Source organism: Arachis hypogaea, chromosome 15 (assembly GCF_003086295.3).
Source record: "Arachis hypogaea cultivar Tifrunner chromosome 15, arahy.Tifrunner.gnm2.J5K5, whole genome shotgun sequence".
In the NCBI taxonomy this organism is placed as follows: Eukaryota; Viridiplantae; Streptophyta; class Magnoliopsida; order Fabales; family Fabaceae; genus Arachis; species Arachis hypogaea.
In genome coordinates this window covers 121,994,125-122,008,221 of record NC_092050.1, presented here as the reverse complement: position 1 = coordinate 122,008,221, position 14,097 = coordinate 121,994,125, and the positions used below count along the sequence as shown (strand labels likewise).

The 14,097-nt window shown below is 26.8% G+C and overlaps 1 protein-coding gene across 2 annotated transcripts; it reads left to right on the top strand.

Moving 5' to 3' along the window:
• The first annotated feature begins 4,447 nt into the window (after positions 1-4,447).
• LOC112750555 (lysine histidine transporter-like 6) lies at positions 4,448-13,659 on the top strand. 2 transcript variants are annotated; one of them, XM_025799340.3, is made up of 8 exons: positions 4,448-4,587; positions 4,669-4,808; positions 5,147-5,530; positions 10,217-10,610; positions 11,465-11,570; positions 12,292-12,383; positions 13,179-13,247; positions 13,347-13,659. In XM_025799340.3, the coding sequence occupies exons 1-8, from the start codon at positions 4,561-4,563 to the stop codon at positions 13,443-13,445; spliced, it is 1,311 nt and encodes a 436-aa protein (XP_025655125.1). In that variant the 5' UTR covers positions 4,448-4,560; the 3' UTR covers positions 13,446-13,659. The 2 variants fall into 2 exon arrangements, 1 of the variants encoding a protein (XP_025655125.1); XR_003175908.3 differs by lacking the exon at positions 12,292-12,383.
• Positions 13,660-14,097: the final 438 nt, after the last annotated feature.

Here is a 14,097-nt window from a genome sequence, read left to right as displayed (position 1 = left end):
TTTGATATTTTTTATAAAAAATATTTTAATTAGTAACTTTATCATATGTAAGGCATATGTTATAGCTAAGGTTGGAAGTGGACTAAGCTATCCATCAGAGTTCGTGGCTTGACTCATTTTAGATTCGTCTCAACTCAATTTGTTTTATTAAACATGACAGGTCTAGGCTTTTTGTAAAGCCTATTATTTTTTTTTTTGGTTTACACCAAGGTGTCTATTAGGCCGAAATCCCAATAACTAATTCCTCGGGTACTATAGAGGCACAAAGTAGGCGACCCTCCCAAGCAAGTAAGTTCCATTTCTATCCTCCAATGAGTATCAAACCCGAAAGAGATGGTTAAGGAACACAGACCCTCATCCATCTGTGCCAACTTGCATTGGTTGTAAAACCTATTAGTTGAAAATGTCAAGTCGTAGGTTTAAAAAAAAAAAAGCTTACCAAGCTCGTTAGATCGGCTCATCAAAATAATTTTTTTGTAATAATAAATTAGTTTAGACTTTCAATTATTTACTTGTATTAAATGCAAAATAAAACTAAAAAAAATAATGGTCAAAGATTAGTTAAGATTGTAACTTTTTTTTTGGTTCAAAGAAAAAGTTTAAGGATTGTAAGTATGGTTATGATATGTGATTAACGATTGATATATAAATGAATTATGGTTTACAAATTATAAATTATAAATTTTAGAATGCATTTAATAATTTCAATTTAGAACTTTTAAGTTTATTGTTTTGAGATATAATTTACGAAACAGGCTTTTTAAATAGGTTCGTGGGCTTATCAGATTTTATATCGACCAAATTCGAGTTTGAAAAAAAGCCTACAAAAAATAACAGAGAGACCTAGACTTGAGTCATCTGTTTACAACATAAATCAGACTCGTCAAAGCTAATGTTCAGCTTGGCTCGACCCATTTTCACCCGTAGTTATAGCTAAACCATTATTTATTATTATTATTATTATTATTATTATTATTATTATTATTATTATTATTATTATTATTATTATTAGGTAAATTCTACTGTACCCTTCTTATAATAACATATAAATTATCCTCTGTGACATGACGTTCTTTAATTGGTTGATATGTTAATTATGGTTAAACTATTTTAAAATTAAATTATAGTCCAAAATGGATAATTATATAATTTACTAAAATATTAAAAACTGAATCTTTTCTTCTTCCCCAAATCATGCTCCCAGAGAACCCTAATTAAGGGAAGGTATTAGTTGATGCAGTGGAAGCAACAGGACCAATTCTAGAACCTGCTCTACTTTCAATGAGTGAATATTTGATGTCTAACTTCAATGAATCCTACCAATCTAGGTTCGTAAACGTCAACTTTCTGATCCACTCTTGATTTGTCATATTTCAGAACTGTAAGCATTTGTGATAAGAAATTATATCAGACTTGGAAAGAAATATATCATTAATATGGGAAGAATGGCATAAGATGGGAGGATAACAGACCTGTCTTATAAAAAGAAAAAATCAAAGAGAAAAGAAAAAACAACCGGTGAATCATAGCCTTTCGATCTTACAATATATCTAAGTAGGAAAGTCCTCTAAAAAGATGTCAGTCTTTGCATCGTATAAAGGCTGTTAGTTCTGTCCCATAAAACTTGTTTAACCAAAAATCTACCATTGAAGGTGCATAAATTGCATTTCAGTCAAATATATGTATAAATTTTCTAAAATAACTAAAATGAAAAAAATAAAAAGGCGAAGGCGAATCTTAGTAGGAAGGAATAGTGGAATGGAGGAAATGTTCTTACTCACCAAGAGAGGTGTTTTTCAATGAAATGGTGGAACGAATCAAATTAATATTGATTTGGTAAAAAACATATAAATTTATTTTTTAATATTTACAAAAATTATATAACCATCCATTTTAAAAAAATATTTAATTATAAAATGACCCTACTTTAGTTAAGATGTTAATTTTTATTGGGTTAAATTAATTCAAATTAAAACTAAACATCAGAATAATTTACATGTTGATTTAGAGGGATTGGGTAGAACTCACCTTATTCTTATTATTATTATTATTATTATTATCACAGGAGGGATTAACAATTTAACAGTTGAAACTTGAAAGTTCTAAAAGTTAGTGGCCATTTGCAGAGTTAATGAGTCGGTCCGCTCCATAGACAAGTATGCATCAGCTGTGACCAACTGACCATCTTCAATTCATGCATATTTCACGGTCCTTTGTTTCTTACCTTTTTCTTAAAAATAAAATAGATTCCTTGGTTGCCACTTATCAGTAATAATTTCACTTTCAAGACATGCCAAAAAAGAATAAAAAAAGAAAACGATGAAAAAGAGAACAAATCAAAGGTTATTTGGGAAATAAAATGGTTAGAAACTTAGAATTAGGGGGAAGGGGGTAAGTAAGCTGCATTAATGATAAAGAGAAAATAAATATGAAAAAAGATGATGATAATATTTTAAAAACTTTGTTTTTTTGTTATTTTTTGGGTATATGCTAAACATGGGACTCCTAGCTATAGCAGCCATATATTAAAAACTATTACTGGCCTGGGGTGCACTTTCTCTTTTCCTCGTTCTTCATTCAAAGAGAAGTGTAATGATTAGAGGGTAGATCCCTTGCCCTCACCAACAAAACTTTTCACATCAATGGCCAATTCCACAAATTAAACAAAAACCAATCCCATTATCCCATCACATTATTATCCCTACTACTCTACTGCTAAGCACTAACTAACAAGTAACAAGGGAATTTAGATATAATAGCTATTAAAAACTTTTACTCACCATTGCTTTTTCCAATGATATTTTTTAATCTTACTTATTACTATGTGTCTTAAGAATATATTTTAGTATTATAAAAAAAATATTTTATTAAAAATTATTAAAAATATAATTTTTTTATAATTATATTTTTAAAATATATTTTTAGAACACAAAATAATTAAATCTTATTTTTTTGTTTATTGCAACAATAAAGTGTTGTTTCATTAATTGTGGTCCTTATATTTATCAAATGACATTATCACGAAGTTATTATGCTTTTTCATAAATTATGTATAAATTTAATCTTATATTTATTCTTAAATATCTTTTAGTTAACTGATTTAAAGTCTTTTAAAATGTTTTTCTTTTTCTAATTATCTGTTTATCACTCATTTGATATATTTTTGTAGCTAATATTTACACCTAATAATGGATTATAAAAAAAAATATTTATAATTTTGACATTAAATTGTAATAGTTTATTTTACACTGCTAACATTTTTTATTACTATTTCTCTTAATATATAATATAAATAAAAAAACAAAAGAGTATATGAGAGTATTTAATTTGGTTACTTTTATTATGCATGTAGTTAAGTTAACTCTCTTAGCAGCCCCTTCACTTACCCCACTTATAAAGTAATTAAGAAGCTTGTATGGTTCTCCCAACAGCACAACAAAATTAAATGATCAAATACTAATTAAAGTGATATTCCTCTCCAAACAAATGATTCTCTATGTTATCTTTTAAAAAAAGAAACACATAAAGCAAGAAAATTTTTCTACAAGCTAAGTCTCCTACAATGTAGGTGGTCAGAATTTTGGACTAGATGCAAAATAAAATATTAGAAGACACTGAAGATGGAATAAATAACATAAATTAGTTTATTTTTATTTTGAAAATTTTATAAAAAATAAAAATAATATTTTTCATTTTGATAACATCCAAAAATTAAAGAAGACACTTAAACTAAAAATAAAAACAACTATATTACATAAGCATTAAAAATCAATCACATATATATAAATTCATGTAAAAAAATGAAATAACTACCTATCAACACTTGGAATCAATGTTATAAATAATATAATCGAATTAGCTTTACATTTATGATAAAATACAAACAAATATAAGCAAATATAAATAATTGATTATAAAAAAATTTTTATTCTAATAATTGATAATTCTAACCAAATATATTACCTAATTTTTAATATCATGGACATTTTTTAGTAAAAACAAATAAAAAAAATAAAAGAGAAATATACCTTAATTAATAAAAATTAAGATGTTTTTTTGTCTCATGGATCTTTTTAATGTTTTTTTTTCTCAATTGATGTTATGAAGTGTACTCCTTTATTATTCTAACATTTTTTTACATTTTTTAAAATATTACTTAAAAATTGTATAATAAAATATTAGACTTTATTAATTAATTAAAAAATTTTTGAGAAGATAGTGTTTTGTGCATGCATTAGTGGGTTTACCAAATATTGCCACATAGATCTACTAGAGGGATTTGATGTGGCACCATGACTAGTTCATTCAACTGAGATTCCATATTATTGGTCAAGCTCCTATTGAGCATAAAAAAACAAGTCAACAATATGCACTAAATGTAGGGTACACATACATATGTACATTATTACACGAAGAAACGTAAGGCATAAATCAAACGGCCACATATAAATAAATCATGATGCAAACATCTCACTAACTATAACAACACTCCAAAATCCAAGGGGACAAGAGAGCGCCTCTTTCTCTCGCTTTGCTCTGCTTTGTAAAGCGGACAACAAAATGATCTCTGCTTCTTCCCCTTCTAAGGTAACAACAACTTCTTCAATGACCTTAAATGCTTCTCCACCCTCTTGCATTAAATTTCTTACTCTTTTCTACGCTTTGCAGGAAGTTCAATCTGAGCAAAAATGGGTGGAGAATGGCCCCCAAAGAAGGGCCAAATGGTGGTACTCAACCTTCCACACTGTGACAGCCATGATAGGTGCTGGTGTTCTTAGTCTGCCCTATGCCATGGCATATTTAGGATGGTAAACTTTTTTTTTTTACAAGTTGTTTGTGGTTTTACTCAAAGGTGATTAGACTTTTCGTGTCAATTTACCAACTTTTTCACGAAAAGTTTCGTCCTTATTCCTTAACATTAGGACTTTATATCTTTTGTGTTGTAATTCAGAAATTAAATCATAGAATATTAACTTGTAAGAACTAGATTACTACGGAATTACACAATTAAATTTTCTTATTATACGTTTGCCCATTATTCTATATTAGAAATTTTTTGGATCTGTTGCTAAGCTTATCTAAAAATGAAAAAATGTAGAGTTGGAAACTTAACTTCCTTTGGTTTTTCTAATTCCTGACTCTGCAGGGTTCCAGGGACTTTAATGTTATTGTTATCATGGCTCCTGACTTTAAACTCAATGTGGCAACTAATCCAACTCCATGAGTGTGTTCCGGGGACCCGGTTCGACCGATATATCGATCTTGGGAGACATGCTTTCGGAGCAAAACTAGGACCATGGATTGTGCTGCCACAGCAACTGATAGTTCAAGTTGGGTGTGATATTGTTTACATGGTGACTGGAGGGAAGTGCCTGAAGAAGTTCATGGAGATTGCATGCACCAATTGCACGCAGCTCAAGCAGTCATATTGGATTCTCATCTTTGGTGCCATCCATTTCTTTCTCTCTCAGCTTCCTAATTTCAATTCTGTTGCTGCTGTTTCCTTGGCTGCAGCTGTCATGTCACTAAGGTAAACTTTTCTTCAATATTAAAAGCATTCTTTTGTTCTCCATTGGTACTTGTTTAAGAAATAAAAAGATAAAGGTATATTTTTTGTTGGTGACCTTTGCGGTTTTTTTTAATATTCATAAGGTTTAATTTCATTCAATTATTTTTTTAACTTTTCGAATCTTTTAATTTTGCCATTAATATTTTCGAATTGTGTCAAAATTATTTTTAAAATTTTTTAATTTTGTCTCTAATATTTAATATAAAATTAATATTCAAAAATAATTTTAAAATAGATTGAAAACATTAAAAAAATTAAATGTAATTAAAAGACAAAAATAATTAAAAAAAAATACAAACGGTGGAAAACAAAATTAAAAAGTAAACTTTTTCCTACTTAAAGTATAAGTAGACAATGAACAATGGATATATTGGATGTTTAACTCACTAAGGGTCCGTTTGGAAAGCTTTAAAAGTAATTATTTTTGAGCTTTTGACTTATGAAAAGTAGTAGTATTAATGTCTGGTGTAATTTTCAAAACTAAATTGTAGTTTTCTAAGAAGTTATTTAGGAACTTATAGAGAAGTTAAAAAAAATGACTTCTCTCATAATACTATTACTTTTTATCATATTTTTATAAAATAAACACTTTTAAAATTAAAAACTCAAATACAAAATAAGTGTGTGAATGGGTTATCCTAATAATAAAATTTAGGTGAATAATTTAAGAATGTAGTGTGTTTTTATTTTATTAGACTAATTTTAGAACTCATTATTTACATTGTTCACAAAAACTATTATCTATCTAACAAAGTTCTTAGTTAATATATGTTCTAAAAATATGTGATAAGATTACTAATAATAAAAATTTTTAAATATTTATTTTAATAAATATATTAAAAACTTAATTTTTTTATTTTTAATAAAAAAATTTGTATTTTTAATTTTAACATATATTCTTAAACCACAAATTAACTAAATCTTTATAGTGTGTCAAGTAAGAATTCATTAATTGATTTCTTACTTGAGGAACCATATTATGTTAGTGACTGAGCAACTGCCATTTTCATATATAACTTGGTCTTGGTATAATTATTAATTAATTTTTCATTAATTATTATTTATTATACATTTTTATAAATAAATGTGAATTAATTGGTTAACTCAATAATAATAATAATAATAATAATAATAATAATAATAATAATAATAATAATAATAAAGTTGTATCCGTTACAAAGAAAATTCTTGAAATTTTTTTGAATTAAATTAACAAATGGAACATTTTAGATATTCAAGTTAAAAATATTATATTTTTCATTAATTCAGTAATTAAGAAAGGATGTGTCTAAAAATATATGTTAAAATATAATTAGGATCAATTAGAATTATTTAGTATATTTGAATATTTATTATAAGAGATTACGTTATTATTATGATTCTCTTAGTACTTATAAAGTTTTTTATATTAAATATTCAGATATATTAAATAATTCTAGTTGATCCTAATTATATTCTAACAATATGTATTTTCGATAAATGTAGGATAACTAGATTTGAAAAATGGTTTTTTCACTACATTATTTTATGTTTATTATTTAAAAAATAAACAGTAACTGTATGATATAAATTTATTCATCACTATAGATAATATTTTTTATATTTTTAAGTGACTTTTTCCATTCAAATTAATTTAACTCCGTGTATCACACCGGTCAAAAAACTATTATTTAATTTGTCTAAGAAAAACGCGTGTTAACTAAAATAAAATAGTAAATAAATTTTATTTAGTAATATTTGTACAAAACTATTTTTCAATGACAACATTTGTGATTAATGTTTATTTAATATATACTTACTATTCTCAATATGACAATATATAACTATTTCTACACTTATTATATAGAAAGAAAATTGGAGAAATTTGTTTTAGGAACTGCACTTTGGACCTTCTTACCCATTTTTTTTTTTATCTCTTTGGCTTGTTGCTCTCTTTCTTATAAATCACAAAATTGACGATTTACTCTATTTTACAAATAAACTTTTTCCAACTAATTTTACTGAGTACTAAATATAAAACAATAATAAATTGATAATAATTTAGTATTTTATTTAAGAAAATATATTAATATAAAAAAATCTTATTAATTACAAAGAGAAACACGCTAAAGATTTAATTTTGACGAAAACAATAGCAAAAGATGAAAATTAAATAACAAAAATGTCAAAATAGTATTAATTTAACAAAAATTATTTTTTATAAGCAAAATTATTTTTTCTATTTGAAAAATTACTTGTGCATTTGATTTGAATTTTTGTAAAAATATTAAGATAATTCTTTAAAAAATGTATGAAAAAAATCCAAAAAATGTTTTATCTATTGATCCTTTTTAAAAAATTTTGGTCATTCATAAAACAAAAATCCCAAAAAATTACTTGGTATAAAATTTCCAAATTTTTCAGATGAGGTCTCACTTTTCTAATTATATATGTAAAAGTTACATTAAAATTTAATCCCTAAAATCCTCTTTATACATTATATATCAAGATAATATTATATTTTGGAAATTTTATCATTTCGTTTTTTAAAATTACTTTTATCTATACTGAAATCTTTCAAGTATACTTTTAGAGTTCACCCTATTGAAAATTTGATAAAACGGCCCACATGATTCATTTTTCCTCTTTGAAAATGCAAATTAATATTCTGTTGATATTAAAAATTTACAAACATTTAGAAATTAAATTTCAAATAAATCTTTTGGAAAAAAAATATTTTGAGATGAAAAGAGTAGTATATATTTGTCATCTGAGTGTTTGGCGAGCTATCTAGTCTTCTAGCAGTTTAAAACTTAACTGTCCATAAAATAAAGAAGAATGGAGGAGTCCCTGGAAAGATATATTTTGGATTGTTTCCCAAAAACCTGTGAGAAAAGCGAAAAGTCCTGTCCCAGAGTTGCTGAATTTCATATATTGGTTTACTTTACGCAGAAAGATCTGAATATATACGAAATAAATAAAATAATTGCAGTTTTGTTTGTCGAAAAGCAGAACCCTCTATGGCTTTCTACAAAGTTGTCGGCACACAATATCCTGCTTTTGGGAAAGATTCTATGCTTGAACATGTGTTTAATTACCACTTAAAACAAAATATTGCACAATAATCATATAATCATTATCTTTTTTTTTTCTTCTAATCTCACTTCCTGCCGTTCTAGTAAAGAATGAAGTTCACACATGTATTGGCCGTAACCAAAACTAGTTAGCAGAAAGTTAATCTGATTTTAGTTGAAAATTATTAAATTATTCAACTTTGATTGGCTTGAAAAAATCATCCATTCTTTTCTTAATAGGTACAACTAGGTGTCCTTTTGTTTCTTTTTAAATTGAAAAGGAGAGAAAAAATAGATAAGATCCGCGAACACCCTTTACAACTATGAGAATAAAGCAACATTTCAAGAACACAGATTTTTATGCCTGTTCGATCTATTTATTTATTTATTTTGGAGAATTTCTATGAGTATTTGATTACCATTCATTTACTAACTAGATACGTATTTTCTTCCCCAAATTTTGAGATGAAGAATTGCAAATAATAGAGTAAAACAAAAACAAGCAATTAAAGCTGAAATTTTATGACCTCTTCGTTATTTTGGAGAATTCTGAACTATTAGTTATTAAATGCTCAAATCCTTTTGAATAGCTAAAGTAAGAAAAATAAAAGACAAATTTGTAGTGTTAAACATAAACAAAATTATGCATGAAAGATTATAAAGATGACAAAGTGATCCCAAAAGATGTTAAAATAATTCAATACACTCTAAAAATTATTTTGTTAAGTCAAAATTGTCATTCTCTGATCTAATTTTCTGTTGGTCTAACCTAAAATTGCAGCCACATGTATTTTGTTATCTTGATGCAATAGCTCAAGAAATTATTTTTAGGTTGTCTTTGTCTGAACCACCATCACTGCATCTATAATTAGAACAACCATTTTGCCTTGTCAAAATAATTTTTGGAATTCCGTATTGGACAATTTTCTAACTTTTGGGGTCTTTTTTCTTCTTTCTGCACTTTTGTTTATTTATTCTTGAATTTAAAGGTGTTCAGAAATTGTATTTGGTCAGAATTTCGATAGATCCACACTAAAAAAGTCGAATTCGATTAAAGTAAATATATATATAATTTTTACCTTTGCAGTAGACCCAATAATTTTGAATCGAAATGGATAAGATATGCAAATATGAGACATTCCAAATTTAAATATATATATTTTAAACATTTTTCATGAAAATACCAATTTTTTTCTCTTTTTTTAGGATGTTTTACTTTAAAAGTATTATTCATACATTATTTTTTTTAATAACAAAAATAAGATAACAAATATAAAAAAGGAAGAAATAATAAAATTTAACCAAAAGTATATCCATTATATATTATTAATTTCATAACTAAAATATATCACATAATACTTTTTTATTGGAATTGAGTTAAAATTTTTTCTTCCAAAATTAAAGAAATTTCTCCCTCTTTTCTTTTTCATCTCTTTTTCCTTTACTTATTCTATCTCTATTATATATTGTTACTAATTACTAATTTGACAAAATTAAACATATCACATGATACATTGCAATTGAAATTAAAATATATTATATATTATATATTATATCACATGATGATGGTGGTTTTGGTTGCATTGATTTTCAGTTATTCAACAATTTCTTGGGTGGCATGCTTGGGCAGAGGTCGGATTGAAAACGTTAGCTATGAACACAAGAAAACGAGCAGAATGGACCTAATGTTCAGAGTGTTCAACGCATTAGGTGAAGTCTCATTTGCATTTGCAGGCCATGCAGTGGCCCTTGAGATTCAGGCCACAATTCCATCAACTCCTGAGAAGCCCTCAAAGATTCCTATGTGGAAAGGTGCTGTTGGTGCTTATTTCATCAATGCCATTTGCTATTTCCCTGTTGCACTTATTGGATATTGGGCCTTTGGGAGAGATGTTCAAGATAATGTTCTTATGGCTCTTGAAAGACCTCCTTGGCTTATTGCCTCTGCTAACTTGATGGTATTCATTCATGTTGTTGGTAGCTACCAGGTATGCTTAGAATAAAATAAAATCTGTTTAGTTAATGAATATATTATCAATTAGTTGAGCCATTTATTTCTTTTTTACGCTACTTGACCTATTAATGCACCTTGGTTAATTTGGAGACCAACTTGATTCAATAATTGAAATTTCGAAACCATTTTAGTTAAAGAAAATTTAGTACAATAGTTAGCTTAATTACTTTTTTACTTTATTCTCTAGCATTAACTTTATATATACTAGCCTCATTAACTTAGTTTTGCAAAATAAAAATTCTTCGAACAATAGTTTTTAGTAATTTCGGTCAATATTTGGTCAACACAAATATCAAATTATCTTCAATAAATAAATTTTATAAATTTATGTGTAAATTCTCATAAATATAAATACAAATTATATTAATTCATGTGTGTAAATTTTAATAAATGTAAGTGTAAATTATATTTTTTTTGTGTGTAAATTTTTGTAAATATGAGTGTAAATTATTATTCATTATCAGGTGCTAACACAAAATGATAATATATATTTGTTGGCTATGTAGTATTGTTATTTTCAAAATATATTTCCTTTTTCCTTCGATTCCAAATAATTCTCTAATTTTAATACGTACATCATACATATAAAGATAATTTAAAAAATAAATAAAAACATCTTCGGATAAATTTGGATGAGTATATATAATTGTTGTTGTTAATTCTCTTTTTATAACACTCTTTTTGGTTATTCTCTTTCCTTCATTTAGTAGAGTTATCTTTCTCTCCACTCATCAGTCATGGAAGTTCAACAAACACAAAGATATGCTACCACCTATATATGTTATTACTGTTTCTGACCTGATTAATGGGGAAAATTACGGATTCCAGGTTTATGCTATGCCTATTTTCGACTTGGTTGAGAGGATGATGACAAAAAAATTTAATTTCCCTCCTGGACTAGCACTCAGACTTGTTGCTAGAACTACTTATGTAGGTAAGATATTTGCTATCCTCCCTATAGTAATTGTTACATGAACTACCTTTTTCTACCTTTTTCAACTAGAATTTAACTTTTATTTAGTAGTATGATTGTCATAAGGATCAAAGTTATATGTCTTCCAATTCAGAAATTTTAAATATCATATGATAAATCATTTTATATCTAGCAGCTAACAAGTTGTATAATTTTATTTTTTATTTTATTCGAAAATGATGTTTGTACACCAAATTCAACTATTATGTATTTGTATATAAATATTTAAATTTTTTAATATGTATTTTGTATATTAACATGTATTTTATACTAATAGCTGATTTTAATGACTAATTTTAGTATATATCTAGTATAATTGAATTTTATTATATTATAGTTGTAAAGAACTGTGTAAGACGTAGAAGGTTTTTTTCTCCCATATGAAAAATTTTCATGTCATCATAATTAAGTTAAGCAATCCCGCTACGTTACCAACAGCATATCTGCCAACTTCTGCCAACTCTTGCTTATAACTGTGTTTAATGGAAGTGTCTTTGCGGATGTATCTAATAAAAATGTTTTTTTTACAGCTGTATTTAATGGAAGTGTCTTTATAGATGTATTTTCTAGATGTGTCTTCTTATACATGTGTTTAAAATATAATAATTAATCATTATTGGCAATAAGTTGGCAGATTGTATATTGGTACCCTATACTTTTCCTTAAGTTTAAAATTTCGCAGCTGCTACATTGTTCGTTGGTGTTACCTTCCCTTTCTTTGGTGATCTTCTCGGGTTTTTTGGTGGATTTGGTTTTGCTCCAACTTCATATTTTGTAAGGCCTACTTTTCCTAGCAATCTTTAGAATTTGTATCAAATCACTAATCTTTGATGTTGTTTGTAAGGCTATGTTTCATCAATCCTTAGGGATAGTAATGAGGCAGGTTGAGGCAGATTTTTACTCTCTTTAATTCTATTTCACTCTACTTAGATTTATAAAAAAAAACTGCACATAATAAATCTTGCACTCTAACCTTTTCTTGTGGGTACCTGTCCTGCCTATGCATATTTTTGTAATCTCTAAAATTCAACATAAAAGAAATTAAATTTTAAAATTTATAAAACAATAAGATAAAAAAATTCAAACAACATATTAAAAAAACAACGCCTTTGAATTTTGTGTTAATTTATTTAATGACTAGACATTCTTGTTTTTTTAAATATGTTGTTTGAATCTTAATTTTGTTTATCATTATTTTATTAATTTTCAAATTTATAATTATTATAATACCATGGTGGATAAAAGCGAATTCACTGTGAAGTCTGAACCCAAACTTATTTTGTCCGACAAGAGAACCCGCCTCAATCGGGTAGGACGGAGCTGGTACCTGGAGGTCCAGCTAGAAATGCCATCCCTATCAATAATGATTGAGACAAAAAAATAAAAGAAAAAAAATAGATAATAAAGATAGACGAGGGACAAAGATGCAGGAATTTTCTGTCTTTCATCTGTCTCGTGGACCAAAAACTCCTTATATATTTTCTTTTGTTTTTAAAAGTAGGGTCATAAAATATTCTTTTTTCATTCAGGGTCTATAACATGAATAATATCCTCTATCTATTGTTTCAGCTTCCTAGTATAATGTGGCTAATAATCAAGAAGCCGAAGAGATTTAGCATGAATTGGTTCATCAATTGGGTAATTATCGATTTACAGTAGAAAATTCACTTTTGAAATACATCAAAATATAAATGCTTACGAATTATGATCAGAGTTGACCCACAATTGTATTTTCAGGTTTCAATATACGTTGGAGTGTGCATTATGTTGGCATCAACCATAGGGGGCTTGAGGAACATTGCTGCCGATGCCTCTACTTATAGTTTCTACACCTAAACTAGATTATTGAAAGAATGTGTTAACTGTAATTAAACGAGTTAATTATTGGACTGGGACTTGCTAATGATCTAGTTAATAATGTGCCCTTGTTTGTTGGAGTAACTATCTTTTTGTAGTCTTCTTTTTTTTTGTGGTCTTATCTGAGCACTTAAGATTTCTTGTTAGCCATATATAGTACCTAAATTTTACTAATATATATTTGTTTGCATTATATTCTGCTTCCATGTTAATTCTTGTGTTTCAGTTAGCTATTCAACCTCTACATTTTGCATTTTTGGATTCTTGTAAGAATTTGTATCTACTTAATTTCGTCCATGATCGCTTAGTTGGCCATTGAGATTTAAATAGTTATATTAGACAGAATTTGTTTGGGGAGATAAATGTTATTAAAATGCATATATGAATGACAAACTTCACCAAATAGCTTTTTTTTTCTTTCTCTGTTTTTAACTCAGTATACTAAGACAGACACATTTTTAAAAGGAATGAAATATGACAACACGATGTATTTTAGTTCGAGTGTAAGAGTTAAACTTTTTTTAATTAAATTAGATTTAAAAAGTATAAATCAGTCTAACCAACTAAATTTGACAAGTGCTGTTTGAGAATTAGCTAATAAATTTTGGATTTACAAAATTATGAAAAAATG

Bases quoted from the DNA above. Each gene is read 5' to 3' on its own strand.
- LOC112750555 (XM_025799340.3), top strand. From the start codon at position 4,561: ATGATCTCTGCTTCTTCCCCTTCTAAG. The intron at 4,588-4,668 runs GTAACAACAACT...TACGCTTTGCAG, and splicing joins CTGCTTCTTCCCCTTCTAAG to GAAGTTCAATCTGAGCAAAA. The intron at 12,384-13,178 runs GTAAGGCCTACT...CTATTGTTTCAG, and splicing joins TTGCTCCAACTTCATATTTT to CTTCCTAGTATAATGTGGCT.